The following is a 15922-nucleotide window of genomic DNA, read 5'->3' on the forward strand; positions in this document are numbered from 1 at the left end:
TCCATTTATTTTATTGCATTTTAGGTTTTGGGGTACATGTGAAGAACATGCAAGATTGTTGCATAGGTACACACATGGTAGTGTGATTTGCTGCCTTCCTCCCCGTCACCTACATCTGGCATCTCTCCCCTTGCTATCTCTCCCCAACTCCCCACCCCCCACCGTCCCTCCCCTATTTCCCCCCAACGGACCCCAGTGTGTAGTGCTCCCCTCCCTGTGTCTATGTGTTCTCACAATAATTTAAAAATAACACTTTTGGAGAATATACCAATGTATGAAAATTGTATGAAATTAAGGGTAGACACCTACCGCATGTTCTCACTCATAGGCGGGTGTCTACTCTTAATTTCATACAATTTTCATACATTGGTATATTCTCCAAAAGGGTTATTTTTAAATTATTGTGACTCCTTTTTCAAAGGAAAACCTCCCTGGACCCCTAATTGATACAATGGGTGATGCAGTATCTTATTACAATATTTATGTTGTAAACCCAGCCTTTACTTCTAAAGTTCACAAATGAGAGCTGTGACAGTGTGTTATTTCACACAGGAAAATTTAGATGATTGGGTGAAGATGATAATCAGAGTCTTATAGGATGCTCAGTATCCATTCACCAATTTTTACTGAACCCATACCCTGGAAGGACAATGAAGAACAAGATCTTATATTCAAGCACTAATCTTGTTAGAGCATTCCAGTGTGTAAGCAACACCGGGAAGCAAGTTGTGTGTTTCTGGAAACTGTTGGGGGCCACTGTGTCCCTAATTTACCAAATGGCATCCTATTGGCCTGACGTAGGTCATGAAACTGATAGGTCTGAAAATGACTGATGTCTCAGAAAACACTTCAACAGGTAGGGAGAGCTGTGCATCCTGATGCCCCCACCACACCTCCTATGTTTGTTATGTGACTTATAACAAACGGTTGGATTTTTGTTTTTTTAGACCACTGCAATTGACAGTTTTGCCAAAGGCCCTCCATTTGAGCCTGTATCCTAATATTGCCACTCAAGAGAATTACTCCTATGCTTGATAAACACAGGGAAAAAAAAATCATAACTACTCCATCAAATGAGTGCACTGTTATGTCTTACCTTTGGAAGTGTACCTCTCAGCACCCTAGAACGGAAGGACTTTGAGTAGACACCCTCACTCCGTCCTTGCTTTTGGAAAGAGGCTCTGCCTGTGAGCACACTTCTAACACACTGACTTTTGGAGGCCCATGCCATGATTCTGGGGTAACTGTCTCAGTGCTGTATTGAGCCCCTCAAGCCCATTTTTAGGACGACTGGGTTACAAGCAGTTAACACGGTGATGTCCGACAATCTCAAAGCCACAGGTTTGTGGAGTTAGCCTTAAAAGCACCGTTTCTCAGCAGCTCACACTCTCCCAAGGGCTTCCGCACACTCCCTGGCCTTTCGCTTCCCTGCACACCGCAGCAATCACCGCGGTGACATCCAGGACCCAGCTCCTCCGGGAAGGACTGGACTGCGGGTACTTGCAGCGTCTCCCGCGGCGCGCCACGCCTGTGCCCACCTCACGTGCAGGAAAAGCATCACACACCGCACCCCGCGCCCGCACGGCCGGTGGGAAGGGCATACATACCTTGTGTGACTACGGTTGGCGGTTTCAAGACAATGTGCCTTTGGGCCACGCCAACAAGGTACGGCAGTAATTTCTCCTGCAGGTCCCCAAAGCTACGGAATCCCGGGACCGTGAACACCAGGCTGTCATCGGTAGCTACGTGCTGCAGCTCTGCCCTGGAGGCGGCCTGGGCTCCGAGGCCGAACGCGAACACGCTAGCCTGCTTCAGAGCTACCACCCCGTCGCGCATCTCGTCACTAGAGGGCCCGGCGCTGATGAGGACCAGCACCTGCGGGACCCCCTCCTCCGCGCGGCTGCCCCCTGCCCGGGTGAAGTGGTTCTCCACCACGAAGCCAAGGGCGAGGCCGACATTGGCCAGCTCCCCACCAGCAAACCCGAGGGCTTTCACTGCGCTCAGAACCTGGGCCTTGGAGGAGTAGGTGTCCAGGGAGAACATGGTTCTGGGCTCATCGCTAAACTGGACCACCCCCACTCGGATCTGCTGGGCTCCAATGGGGAGCTTCTCAAGGAGATTTACAAGGAAGTCGAGAATGACTCCGAAATGGACACTTCCGGTGTTGTTTGATCCGTCAATAAGGAAAATAATGTCAGCAGAGTCTTGTGCTTTAAAAGAAAGAAATGCAAAAAAATGTGAAAGCATTAGAACAAGTGACCACATGCATTATTCAGTGTTCTGACATGTTTCTTTGGAAACCCATAAGAAACACGAAATACGGGCAAACAAAACACATGTTGATGAAGGAATGTGAAATTCTCTTTCAGTTCTGCATTGTGAATGGATAAGAGGCAACCTTTTAGAAATTATGATGTAGAAAGGGGAATTTATATCAGTTTTCCATTTGTGCCATCTTCATAAATTTCCAAACATCATATTCATTTTTCTGAAAGGGGATTCTTGGGTACAATATTCTAGAAATTTCCACTAAATTGGGAGGGAAAGATAGTTGCATGGAATTGTGCACTACCAAACCTACAGGGGACAATCAATGAGTAGTGAACAAAACTTTAGAGATGATTTCTAATTTTCTGTCATTTCTCCTGCCTCCTCAAATGATTAGAATATTTTTTATACAAATTCACATTTACAAAACAGAGTCACAATTTGGTGATTCCTCAGCCAGCTATGCTGCACAATGCCTTAGGCAACTATTGTTTCTTCTTCTTTTCTTTAAAAACCAAGGTGACCTTGTACGTGCACCTTTGTGAATCAGAACTCAAACTACATTTAAAGTTTTCATGTAAAAAATATTTTGATGAAATTTTTGTTTGATTTTTTTTTTCTCTCGAATGCTATTTAGTTGCATAAAACTCAAATGCAGATCTGGGATTGGGCAGGATGTTTTGTTCATTTATTTTGTCATTGCCTCTATATTCAGTCACCTAATGCAGAACAATGTTAAGCAGAGTGATATGAAACCAGTCATGACATAATTATCCAACCTTGTTTTTATGACATCCTAAACTAGTTACCTAGCAAGATCACAAGCATCAAATAAACCCCTAATCAGAATTATCCTTGGGTTACGCAAAGGACAGAATAACAGCTGACCAAGACCTCTTTTCTCCCCCATAATGGTGAACAGAGAATTCTCATCCTGATACTGAGAATGTGGCTGTACAGCAGTCTGAGAGAGGAATAGGAATCAAGAAATCTACAAGCCAGGGCCAGAGATTTCACAGGCTCCATTCAAACTTTTAAATTCAGCTGATTTAAACTCAAGGAGAAGCACAATTATTCTAGCCGATGTTTTTGATAACTTAAGTATGTGTTAGGAATAAGAAAAGATTATATGTGGGCTTATGTATTTATATTCTGGGATTCCAGAAAACTACACTCAAGGTATCATTTTTAAATAATGGTAATATTACAGGTAAGACCATTCACTATGATCCCTGATCTTTTCAGTGACAGTGAACATTTTATTTGTAAAATTAATGTTTCCTTGTGCCAACCAAATTGCTTTTATTCTCACTGTAGAAAAGGATCCAAAGCTTGTCTCAGAAACTGAAGAGTTCTGATCTGGTGAAATTACATTCTTACTCAAGTGCTTCTCATTGTGTGAACGGAAACAGAGATTGCCGGGGTTGGAACTGCTCTTTTTCTTTCCTAATATACACGAAAGTTCCTGACAATATATTTGCAGATTAATTCTTTGCACAGGGAAATATATTCACCTGGCAACATTGCTATCACAATCCTTCTTATAACATATAATGAGTAGGATAATTGTTGTGCTATAGTAATTAAGATCTTGTGTTTTTAGTCATTGCCACACAAAAGTTTTATATAAGACTGAGCTGTTGATTAAAACCCAAAACATTTGCTACTGTTCAGCCAAAATATCAAGATTCTTGAATGATCTTTGAGAAGGCGTGGTGCCAGGGGGTGTGAATTACACAGAAGGTCATAGAAACGGCCCACATCATTGCATAATGCAGAGGCTCCACAAATCACACAAAATTTCTCAACATTTCCCAGGCCTAAACCAATGACCTCGAAGGACACAGAAGGATTTGCTACTTCCTCAGCATATCAGGACATTTAAGGATTCAATATTATCAATACAGTCAATTTTTTAAAAAAATAATCCCTAAGTTTCAGGGTAACACTATTTCTTCTCCATTTGTAACTTACTTTTTGATAGAAATTTATAGTAGTGCAAATAAGACAAATGAACCCTGAGGGAAAATCCTTGAACTTTCTCTTCTAAAAGACTAAACATCTACAGTGGCCATAGAAACACGTTGGATAATTTGTCATCACTGAATAAAAACATTATCATCTTGCACACACAATAATGGGACACACAAGGGCATGCTTTGTTATTCAGGAAAGCTGAAGCCTCAAGGGCACACAGGGGCCATGTGTTTCTGTGTACAGCAAGGCAGACCAATGACCAATGTTAATGTTACGAATAATTAGATCTGTGCAAAATTTAAAGCTTTGAAGTTGTCTGGATTTCCGCTTCTAGATTTTGTGCATCACATCCTCTGTGGCATTTTCTATGGAAAAGTTTTACAGTGTCCAAGGAAAATTCACAGTTTCCTTTGACATCCCTGGAGGCTCTTTCCCTGAGCTCACTGGTGTGGGCACAATGCCTTTCTTAGCTCATGTGATGCCTCCTTTCATTAAGAAAAACACGTTCACTTCTTTTTTCCTATGCAAAACACAAAATTATAGGTATGTTTCACAAATTTTAAAAATCTTCATCCTTTACGGAGAAAAGAAAGCTGATGTCAAAATCCTCTTTGTCACCTTTAGCTTTTGTTTAAAAGAAAGGTTTTATATCTCAGTTATATCCATTTTTTAAAGAATGATAGAGGGATTTTTAAAAACACAACCATTAGAGATTGATTATTTGAGTAGAGTTCATTGACAGCAGTGGTGATGGTTCACATTTTACACATATGTGTGTTTAACAATCAAGAACACTCTGTGGGGAGGTTGCCTAGCAGACAGGTAGTAAGAAGCAGCAGCCCTAACTAATTAGCAATCTCTATAATGCCCTTCTAACTGCCTTTCCAAGAAACTCTAAGCAAAGACTTACTGCCCTTCTGGGATTACTACTCTATGTTTTTGCTGTGGAGCATGCAGCAGGACGTGGTACTAGGAGGAATTGCCGAGTGATGTTAATTAGAAAAGACAACATGAACGGATTAATTGTCTGCCCTGGCGCTGCTAGTGGCTTGGACGCTAGAAGACAGAGATGTTTTCTTGGCATAAAAACAAAGGTTTTGTCATCTGTGTGGAAACACAGTATGTTGGTAGGTTCGTTTAGCATTCACGATGGTAATCTCATTGTTTGTCCATTGCATAATCATTAAACATAAAAGCAAACTCAGCTATTTTTTTGTGAGTATAACAGAATGTCAATAAAAAGATATTCCATTTCTCTACTGGTCCCTTTCACTGTTGGTTTGTTTGTTTGTTTGTTTGTTTGCTTGTTTGTTTTAGATGGAGTTTCACTCTTGTCACCCAAGCTGGAGTGCAGTGGTGCAAGCTACACTCACTGCAACCTCCACCTCCCAGGTTCAAGCAATTCTCCTGCCTCAGCCTCCTGAGTAGCTGGGATTACAGGTGCCCATAACCACGCCCAGCCAATTTTTAGTATTTTTAGTAGAGACAGGGTTTCACCGTGTTGGCCAGGCTGGTCTCGAACTCCGGACCTCAGGTGATCCGCCCTCCTCAGCCTCCCAAAGTGCTGGGATTACAGGCGTGAGCCACCGCACCCAGCCCCTTTCACTGTTTTTTGATAGGTCTTTGTTATTATCCCTAATATTCAGAAATGTGATGGATCAGGGAATTAATGATATTGAGACTATGGCAGCGAGCAGCACCATAGATACCGTCTTGTTATTTCCTGGTAACCTGAGTGCTTGCTTTGGGATACTCTCGGGGACACCCACCTTTTCCTGTCTTCTGGCAGGACTGATGCCTGCATGGCAATGCCAGGGGTGAGGTCTGTCACTTGGAAGCAGGGAACACTTTTCAGTGCTTGAACTGCCTCTCACTCCTTCCTACTGAGAAGTAGACCCATTGGTAAGGGCATCAGCACGGCCAGCCCCATCAGGGGTAAGCTGAAATCAGGGGTAACCACTGGGAAAATCATTTTATGAACAAACTTCTGAAACACTCTGGAGCAGGCTAGTTCTGAAACCCTCTGCTTAACCAAGCTCTGCCTGCCCAAGACAGCTGGTTCCTTTCTGCTGATGTTAGGTCAGCTCTCTCTTCAGCTCCCGCTTTCTGAATCCTTGTTATAAAAAACTGACATCTGGTCCTGCTTCTCTGCAACTGCTCCATTATTCTGATTGCAATCTTGCAATTCTTCTGCTGTCCCTCCCATGTGGCCCTGTTGAGTGATGTTTGCCTCTAAGCCTCAACTCTCTTTTTCCTGCCCCACTATCCTTGTGTATTAATGAGAGACTGACTCTCCATCAGTCACCTCACCTCCTCCCTCCTGTCTTGATGGCCCGGCCCTCTTGGTGGTAACCATTTTTAAAAGTATAGAAGAAAAATCTGTTCATAAATCTTGCTTCCTATGATCACTTCCTCTATGCCATGTGGTTGCCCACTCATTCGGTTTTGATTCAAAGAATCATCCACTTCCTCATGACTGCTAAATACACAAGAGATTCTCCACTTCCTACATGATTAGTTCTGTCATATTCAGCCTGCGCCCACACAGCAGACTCTGTGGTCATCTGCAGACTTTAACGTCTGCATGGACAACCCTTCTGAGCACCAACCTCTGGTTTCCCCGGTGGCTGGCTGTCTATGGCTCCTACACATCTGAGGACCACACTGAGCACCATTGGAAACTCCCCCAGCCCTGTGATTGGCCCTCGGATGTCCTACACACCAGCAGTGTCCCTGACTTGCATACTCAGCTGTCTCTAGGGCTCTCCCTCCAAGCCACGGCCTCTCATCTTCTGTCTCTTCAGAGGTCTCTTGGCCCATTCCGGCTCTCACTAGCTCCCCAGCCAGGATGCTGTGGCAGGCTATTTTAGAAATTTACTAGGTACTACCCTGGATTTCCTTACCGAGAAAGTTTTCTTCTGTCCTCTCTATGGTTCCCTCTTTGCAAGTTTCAGTTCTGGGAACTTCTTTGATCCTGGGAGTGCCTGAGATGTCTTCAGAAAGGCAAGGATCCATGCTAATGCTTGTAATCTCTGATAGCAACTGGGCACCACTGCAAATCAGCAGTTGCTTCCTGAATGTTTTGTGACGCCTCTTCACATCCCTATAGCAGCTCTTCAGAAATAACTTCAGTCCCCTCGGGCCTCCAAATCCCACTGCTTCCCGCCTTTATTGAGATGATGGATGTCAACTCAACTTGAACTCTGTCAATATGCCTCTTATCCTCCTGAATATCTTGGAAACAAGCCCCCTTTCTTATCCCCTCCCTCCATCTCAGAGGACTTACGTATCTCCTTTCTGGAGCACAACTCTCCCCTGGATTCCTCCCTCATTTCCTGCTCATTCCACCCATAATTCTCTGCTATCAATTCTCGAATGGCTGCATGGACTTATTTCCTAACAAGGGGAGGTCCCTCTGATCTGCCCATCACTGATGAGTAAGCTCTGGGCACTCATCTCAGTTGCTGTGGTATGGTACAGTTTGAACTTTCACTTGTCAAATTCCTTCCCCACTGGTCATTTAGGCACTTAGCCCTAGAAGGAGAGCTAACGGCCTTGGCTAGTTAAATAACTTGTCAGCCAATTAGCTCCATACATGCAACTGCACATAGCACATCGATGCAATGTCCACATGCTCTCAGTATTTCCAGAGTGGGTCTCATCAGTATCATTAGAATTAGAAGAGTCTCTGTGGGCACAGCTGTGATTACCACGTGGAGGACAAGTAAGAAGACCAGACCCATAGTCCAAATGCACAGCCTCCAGCTCTGGCTCTCACTAACCATCCAGGACTCAATTTCTTCCAAACTGATCTAGACTGGATCATAGCTAAGGTTTGCTGCAATTCTGATCCTACCAACACTCCCACCATGGAGAAGAAGAGAGGAGCTCTCTGCTAGCCACTGGACACAAAAACAGATGCCCTCGTTCCCCTCCCAGTTCATGCCCTGTTCAACAGGGAGCTTTTCTTAAAGGAAACATATCTCAATGCCAGTTAGAGGGATTTGATCAGATGCTCACCTCACTACTCTGGGGCTTTATTTTCTAATGAAGGCAAATGTATTTTGTGGGATCCTGATATTAGAATATTGGTTTTTTTAGAGTTAAAATTTTAGTTGTTTTAAAAAAAAAACAAGCTCTTCTTGTATGTAGGTGAATGCCCTATTTGGGAAGAAGACTGTGGAAGAATATTCCAAATCAAACCTTTGTTTTTAAACCTGTGAACATTCATCTCTTCCCTGGCCCGCCCGCCATCCTAGCTGTTGCTTTAAGGCCAGCAGTTGCCAAGCTCATCTCCCAAGAACAGCAGGGCAGGGCATAGCTTGGCGGCGTTGCCATTACCTGTGATGTCTTTAAGGGTTTCCGTGTCGCCAGCCCTTTCTGGACTCACGGATGAATGCACACAGGACACTAAGTTTTCTACTATGTCATGAAGTGAGGTAAAATTCTCTAGGTTGAACACATGCATATTGAGCGGTTCACTTGCTATTTCTTTTAACGCTCCTTCATCTGCATCCTCAACTCCAATTGCAAACACGTTAACATCAGCAGACTTAAGTTCCGCTGAGGGCAGAGCCAGGCCTTCCTTTGAGTGTCCATCAGTTAACACTACGATAACCTGAGGGACTCCGTCACCGGCCCGGCTTCCAGCAGCCTTGGTGAGGTGGCTTTGCATTACGTATTCTAATCCTTTTCCAGTCTGATTGGTTCCCCCAATGTAAGACATGTTGGAAATATGGGAAAGGACTTCTTGTTTAGTACGATACGTATTTAACAGGAACTCGGTATGTGGGTTTCCGTTGAACTGGACCAGAGCAAAATGGAAATCATTTTCTCCCACAGCTAAGGATTTTACAACATCATATAGAAACTCTCGAACAAGTTGGAAATGTTCCTCTCCAATGCTCCAAGAGGAATCCACTAGAAATATTATATCAGCAGCGGCACCATTTTTGACATCTTTAAAAAAAGACATTGGTTTAGATGTTTCTACTATTTAAGCAATTACTTCCTATCAGTGCAAAGCCTTCCTAAACAAAGTTCATTTACACTATACTGTTGCTAAACACTGCACACCTCACTGGTAATACAGGAGGGTAGACTGACTTACCTGCGAACCGGGGACCTGGGCCCATGCACTCAACAGCTGCTGGCACCCAGTCACTAGCCCAAGCTCCATACTCAGAGACCACCACGCATGGGCCAGTAGCATGTTCCAGATTGGGGAAACTATTTCCTGGGCTGTCTTTACCTCAAGCATGATTCCTTGTGTCAGTTTGAGCCCCAAGACCCACCTGATTAAACCAGAAGGAAGTCTTATCACAGATAACCAACCATCATTTTATAAATTCATTCTTTAGTTTGGAATATGAAACTGGGTCTCAGCAGAAGGAAAAGTGAAAATTGCTTTTTCTATTCACTAACCCCCAATGCTTTGGGTAATTTGCATGAAAAATAAATGTAATAAATACGTGTTCTCTAAGTGAGGAGGACCTGTGTAAATGTAGAGAAAGGAAAGGACTTATTTTTTCCAGATTTTTGAGCATGAACAAAGGTACTCAAGTTACTGCATATTTTACAGAGTCAGAAAAGTATTCATAGAGGTCAAACATCTATCTCATTCCCAGATGAATCCAGTTCTCCCTCAAGTGTAGGAACTCGGGGTATTGGGCTGTCAGTGGCCCCAGGAGGTGCCCTCCTGCAGCTGTGAGCTGGGCTTGCTCCTGGACTCTACTTACCTCGGGCTGACCTGATGCCTCAACCCATGTTCTTCTTCCATTGAAGTGACACTAGACTCCCCTCCAGCTAAGAGCAACCTGGCCTAGTGAGAGAATCCCTTACAGGCCCAGCTCTCCAGGTCAAGAAAAGGGAGACAGACCCACCTCAGTCCTTCCCAGCTTGCAATGCATGAAGCATTTCCCACTTTTCTAAAACTCTGAAATCAAATTCTCAGTAGGGTTAATTAGAATCCATGTTTTTAATTCATTTTGGGAAACAGAAATCTTAAAGATCCAATGAGCCTAGGTGAAAATGCCTTTCTGCATCTGGAATTAGAGAGGGTGATCTTTGTTTTTTTTTTTTTTTCAGGGAAAATAGTTTTGACTCTCAATCGTTGACTTCTCCCTATTTTATGTGCTCAGGGACCAGCCAATGCCAGAAATGTGGAAAATCCCTTCAGGTGGTAAAACATTTGAGATACAAACTTTCCGCTCACTTCCAATGTAAAAACAAATCATTTTCAAGCCAATTCCAAGATACTGAACCCAAGTTTTAATAAAAACAGGTCATCTGTCACTGGATAAGAGTATCTGAAAAGGTCTGTTAATCCTATAACTATCATATCGGACTGTCCTGTAATAAATGGCTTAGCTACCTTAAAAACATACCTAAGCTCTCTGACAGCTCCTGATGTCTAAGATCTAAAATCAAAGAATGCTATTCCTTTTTACAAAATCAAGGACGTTTTTGGTTCTTACCTGCTTGCGGTTGTTGGGCATGAGTTGTGGAAAAGCCTGAGAGAAAGAGGCAAAAGACGGCCACTAAGGGCGAATGCCGATGTTTCCTCATTCTGAATTTGTCTAAGCACCAAATATGAACCTAAAAGAGAAAATAGGGCAAAGGGAATGATCAGTTTTTGACTCTCATTATGCAAAATCCCATGCTTTTTACATCCTTTTTAGACTTCCAAGAGGACTTTGTATCTGATTCATTCTTTGGACCAGCAGCAAAAGGATGGATGATAAATAGATAATAGAGTGATAGCTAGATAGAAAAAAAAAAGATTTAGATACATACATGCACACATATATGCATATATAAAAGAAGATAAGAAAAAAAGAAGGAAGGAAAGGAGGGAATGAAGGGAAGGAGGGAAGAAAGAAAGGAGGAAGGAAGGAAGGGAGGAAGAAAGGAAGTAAGGAAGGGAAGAAGGAAGGAAGGAAGGAAGGAAGAGAGGGAGGAAGGGAGGGGGGAAATGGGAGGGAGGTAAAGAATAGATGAATGAGAAGTGAATAGGCAGAGCTCTCTGTCTAAGGTGACCTCAGACCTCTTCTTGTTGGCAGTACATAGATCACGTATAATGAAACTGCTCACCTTCCTCACTGGGCATTCTTAAACATAGTTCAAAGAACACAATTACATTTTTAAATAACAGGTGTTCATAGCAGTTTCTCCACAATCTAAAAATATTCTTTCTTTTTCAAATTACTAATGACAAAGAATGTATCCATTATGAAAGATGGTTTTGATTAAACATATAAATGAGAATTTTTTATTCTAGTGACTATTACTTTGGCCACAGCCAAAAGCTATGCAATTAAACCTTTTTTTTCCTCCCAAACTAACATAGGCAGCAATTTGGAAATAGCATATTCCTAAGCAAACAGCAGAATGGAAATGGGTCAGGAGCAAAGGCACTGATAGACACAAAATGTGTCAGGTTTTGACCCCCAGCTTAAGTTTGTAAGTCGTGTTTAAAAGAACCTCAGAGGAAAGCTTCAGTTTATGGAGAGAACGGGCTTTGCCCAAATCACACCAAGCGCAACCCAACCACAGCAGCCCGGACCATGTCAAGCCTTGTCCATTTTCTCTATTACTATTTAGCATTTTTCCTCCAAGGAAAATCTGCCATATGCCAAATTCCAGTCTCACAATGGAATGAGCCGAGGGTGATTTAATTAGTAAGACTGTGAAGCCAGACCTGGAGGCTAACTGCCCTGTTGCAGCCTCCCACACCCACAACCTCTGGGGGCTGCACACAGGATTCCCTGCCAGCCAAGTTCACGTTCACATAAGCTCAGTAGTATGTGTGTCATCAGACCTCTCCCCTGCCAACACCTTCTCTTCCTACCTCAAGACTTTGTGACAGCCTCTTCACGCTCCAATCTCCAATCTAAGAGATCAGCTTGGGGGACAGGGTCTCCCTTAAGACCACTCCAGAGAGCTGGCCTAGGTCTTTCTGTCTAGGCTGAAGTCTCCTGGCCAGGAAAGCATCTTTTTCCTCCTCTCCTTGACACAGGATTCCAGTTTCCCTCAGCTTTTTCTTAGAGACAGCCAGGACTGCCCATAGGACCCTGTGCTCAGAAGGGTCCCATGCTCAGTGTGATGTCTTGGTGTTGCTATCTTGGAATTCTTAAAACGTCTGAACAAGAAGCTCCTCATTTTCATTTTGCACTGATGTGCACGTCAGTGACTCTTCTTACTCAAAATGGCCAGGGGTTTCCCAGTTAGGAGCTCTCTGGTCAGGGGTTCCCTTTTCAAAGGTTTGGGTAATAGTATTGGGGAACAAGGGCATTGGCGACACAAGTAGGCTAGGACGTTATCAAACCGCTGTTTTTGATGCCATGTTATCAAAAGTTATTCAGCATCTACTATGTGCTAATTGCAGTTTTTCAAAATTTTTCATAAGGTGCTCCTCACAGAGGCCTGGAAGAGCGGCGTGGCTATCATTGTCTTTGTGTCATAGAGGAGGAAACGGAGGTTTATTTATCTTTACATTATTTATTTATCTTGTCTTGTCTTATTTATCTTTACATTATTTATTTCTCTTATTTATCTTTACATTATCCTTAGAGGTAGATGCTGATCCTCATCCTTACGGGAAAAAAATTGGGGTGCAGACAGTAAGTGGTCAAGGCTCACAACTATTCAAAAACACCATGGTGCTCAATGGCATCTGCCACACTGAGGGTTCATGAGATGAGAGGATAAAAAGAACATTTTTATTTCTCCTTGAAAACTCCATGATTCCATAGCAACTTTGCAATCAAGTTCATCAGCCTGAATTTGGGCTTTTTAGGAATCAGAAAAGGAGTCAGTGATGTTGGGGAGAGACGAGATGCCTGGAATCAGATCAGTCTGGATCCTTGACCCGCCACACCCTACCTCAGGCAGGTGGTGGACTTGCTCACAGCCTGCATTTCCTCCTCCATAACATGGGGACAATGAGAGCTATGCCTTTCTTCCAACCCTCTGTGAGGAGCACGTGGCAGGCTGCTTGCTAAATGCCTGATGCAGAATGGACTGTAAGTGAACTCTACCCTTCTCCAACAAGGTTGGTTTCATCAGCACTTCCCAAAATGCATTGCATGGAACACCCATTCCATGAGATGCTCTAAGGGGAAAAACAGGTGTTCCATGAGCCAAACAGTTTGGAAAGTGCTGACTATCAAGCCTCCTTCTGGAACAATTACAATATACTTTAATGTACAGCAGTTCTAAAAAATAAAGAAACTGGCTGTACTTGATTTAACCCAGAATTTTCAAAACACAACTTCATGGCATCTTTTTTCAATCATAGCTATTCACATCTTATGGAACAAGCTGTACACTTTGGGAGCACTGGACTATTCCTCTCAGTGTCTAATTTTGCTAAGTTCTTACTCCTCTGAAGCAGCAACCAAAGGCACCTCCAAAGGCCTGAAACATACAATCCACCAAGACTGAATCATGAAGCAATAAAAAAGTTCTGAACAGACTTAAAACTAGCATGGGGTTTGAATCAGTAATCAAAAACCTTCCAATGAAAAAAAGCCCAAGGCCAGATGTCTCTCCTGGAAAATTCTACCAAACACTTAAGGAAGAATTAAGACTAATCCTTCTCAAACTTTTCTCAAAAAAATTAAGAGGAAAGAACACTTCCAAAGTCATTTTTATAAGGTCCTTATTACCCTGAAACCAAAATCAAAGACATTACAAGAAAATAAAAATACAGACCAATATCCTTGATGAACACTCATGCAAAAATTCTCAACAAAATGCCAGCTGACCAAATCAACAACACATTAAAAGGATTACACACTATAACCAAATAGAATTTATTTCTAGAATGCAAGGATGTTTCAACGAAAAACAACCAATGTGACATACCACATTAACAGAATGAAGGGGAAAAAAACACATAATCATCTTAATTAATACAGAAAAAGCATTTGACAAAATTCAACACCCTTTCATGATTTAAAATAAAAACATCCAACAAACTAGGAATAGAAGAAAATTACTTTAATACAATAAAGGCCATATATTAAAAACTTACAGCTAGCATCATACTCAGTGGCGAAAAACTGAAAGCTGTCCTTCTCAGAGCAGGAAAAAGTTAAGTATGTTCTCTCTCACTACTCCTGTTTAACATAGTACTGGAAGGCCTCACCAGAGCAATTAGGCAAGAACAGTAAATAAAATGCATCAAAATTGGAAGGAAGAAGTAAAATTAACTCTGTTTGTAGATGGCATGAGCTTGTATGTATAAAATCCTAAATACTCCACATATTTTTAAAAAATTATTAGGACTAATAAATGAACTCAACAAAGTTGCAGATTATAAAATCAATAAACAAAAATCATTTGCACTTCTATTCACTAACAGTGAACTATCCATAAAGGAGATTAAGAAAACAATCACATTTATAATACCATCAAAAAGAATAAAATACTCAGAAATAAACCTAACCAAGAAAGCAAATACCTGTGCACTGAAAACTATAAAACACTGTTGAAAGAAATTAATGAAGACAAAAACAAATGGAAAAGCATCCCATGTTCATGTATTTGAAGACTTAATATTGTTAAAATAGCTACACTCCCCAAAGCAATCTACAGATTCAGTGGAATATCTATCAAAATCCCTATGGCATCTTTTGCAGAAATAGAAAAGCAATACTAAAATTCATGCGGGCTCTCAAAGGACCCTAAACAGCCAAAGCAAGAATGAGGGGAGGCGGAAATAGCAAAGCTTGAGGCCTCACACTTTCTAATTTCAAAACATTAGAAAATGAAGGTAATCAAAACAATGTGATGCTGACATAGAGACAGACATATGAACCAATGGAACAGAATAAAGAGCCCAGAAATAAAACCTCATATATATGATTTTTGAGCTTCAATAAAGCTAAACAATGGAGAGCCTCCATCGTATGAATGTTGCTCAAAAAACTAAACACAGAATTATCATATAATTTGCCAATCCCACTTTTAGGTATATCCAAAAGAAGTGAAAACAGGATCTCAAGATATATTTGCATACCCATGTTCATTTCAGCATTATTCATAATATCCAAAAGGTGGAAACAACTTAAATGTCCTTCAATAGATGAGATGAATAGATAAGGAAATTAATTTATTTCAACAGTGTTTTATAGTTTTTAGTGCACTGCTTTTTTTTCTTTCTTGGTTAAATATATACATGTATAGGATTTTTTTTTTTGCAATTATGAAATTGATTATAGATTTCCAAGTCCACTTTATCACAAACCGTCTTCCAGGACTGTGAAGCTCAGCCACATTATGAGCATAGAATATGGCAAAATGCCTGTCTGTATCATTGTAGGTATATAATAAATATTGGTTGAATTCATTAACTGCTATCCCTACAGTTCTTCTAGGACTTTGCACTGTTATTACACCACTTATGTTGTAATTTTCTTTCTTTCTTTTTTTTTTTTTTTTTTTTGTTGAGACAGGATCTCACTGTGTCACCCAGGCTGGAGTGAAGTGTCATGATCACAGCTCATTGCAGCCTCGACATCCCAGGCTCAAGCAATCCTTCTTCCTCAGCCCCCTGAGTAAATGGGACTACAGGCACACACCACCCCACGCAGCTAAGTTTTGTATTTTTAGTAGAGGCAGAGTTTTGCTATGTTGTGCAAGCCAGTCTTCAACTTTTGAGCTCAAGAGATCC

The 15922-nt window shown here is 41.8% G+C and overlaps 1 protein-coding gene across 1 annotated transcript in view; it reads right to left on the minus strand.

Annotated features, from left to right (window-relative positions):
- The window catches only part of COL6A3 (collagen type VI alpha 3 chain), a 98769-nt gene that overhangs the window by 70652 nt on the left and 12195 nt on the right, over window positions 1-15922 (minus strand). The window contains exons 2-4 of the mRNA XM_017537744.2: window positions 10722-10842; window positions 8587-9204; window positions 1608-2210 (exon numbers count right to left, since the gene is read on the minus strand). Of these exons, the coding sequence (XP_017393233.1) occupies window positions 1608-2210; window positions 8587-9204; window positions 10722-10812 (1312 nt within the window). The 5' untranslated portion in view covers window positions 10813-10842. The remainder of the gene's footprint in view (window positions 1-1607; window positions 2211-8586; window positions 9205-10721; window positions 10843-15922) is intronic.

This window comes from Cebus imitator, unplaced genomic scaffold, assembly GCF_001604975.1.
Source record: "Cebus imitator isolate Cc_AM_T3 unplaced genomic scaffold, Cebus_imitator-1.0 Scaffold106, whole genome shotgun sequence".
Lineage (NCBI taxonomy): Eukaryota > Metazoa > Chordata > Mammalia > Primates > Cebidae > Cebus > Cebus imitator.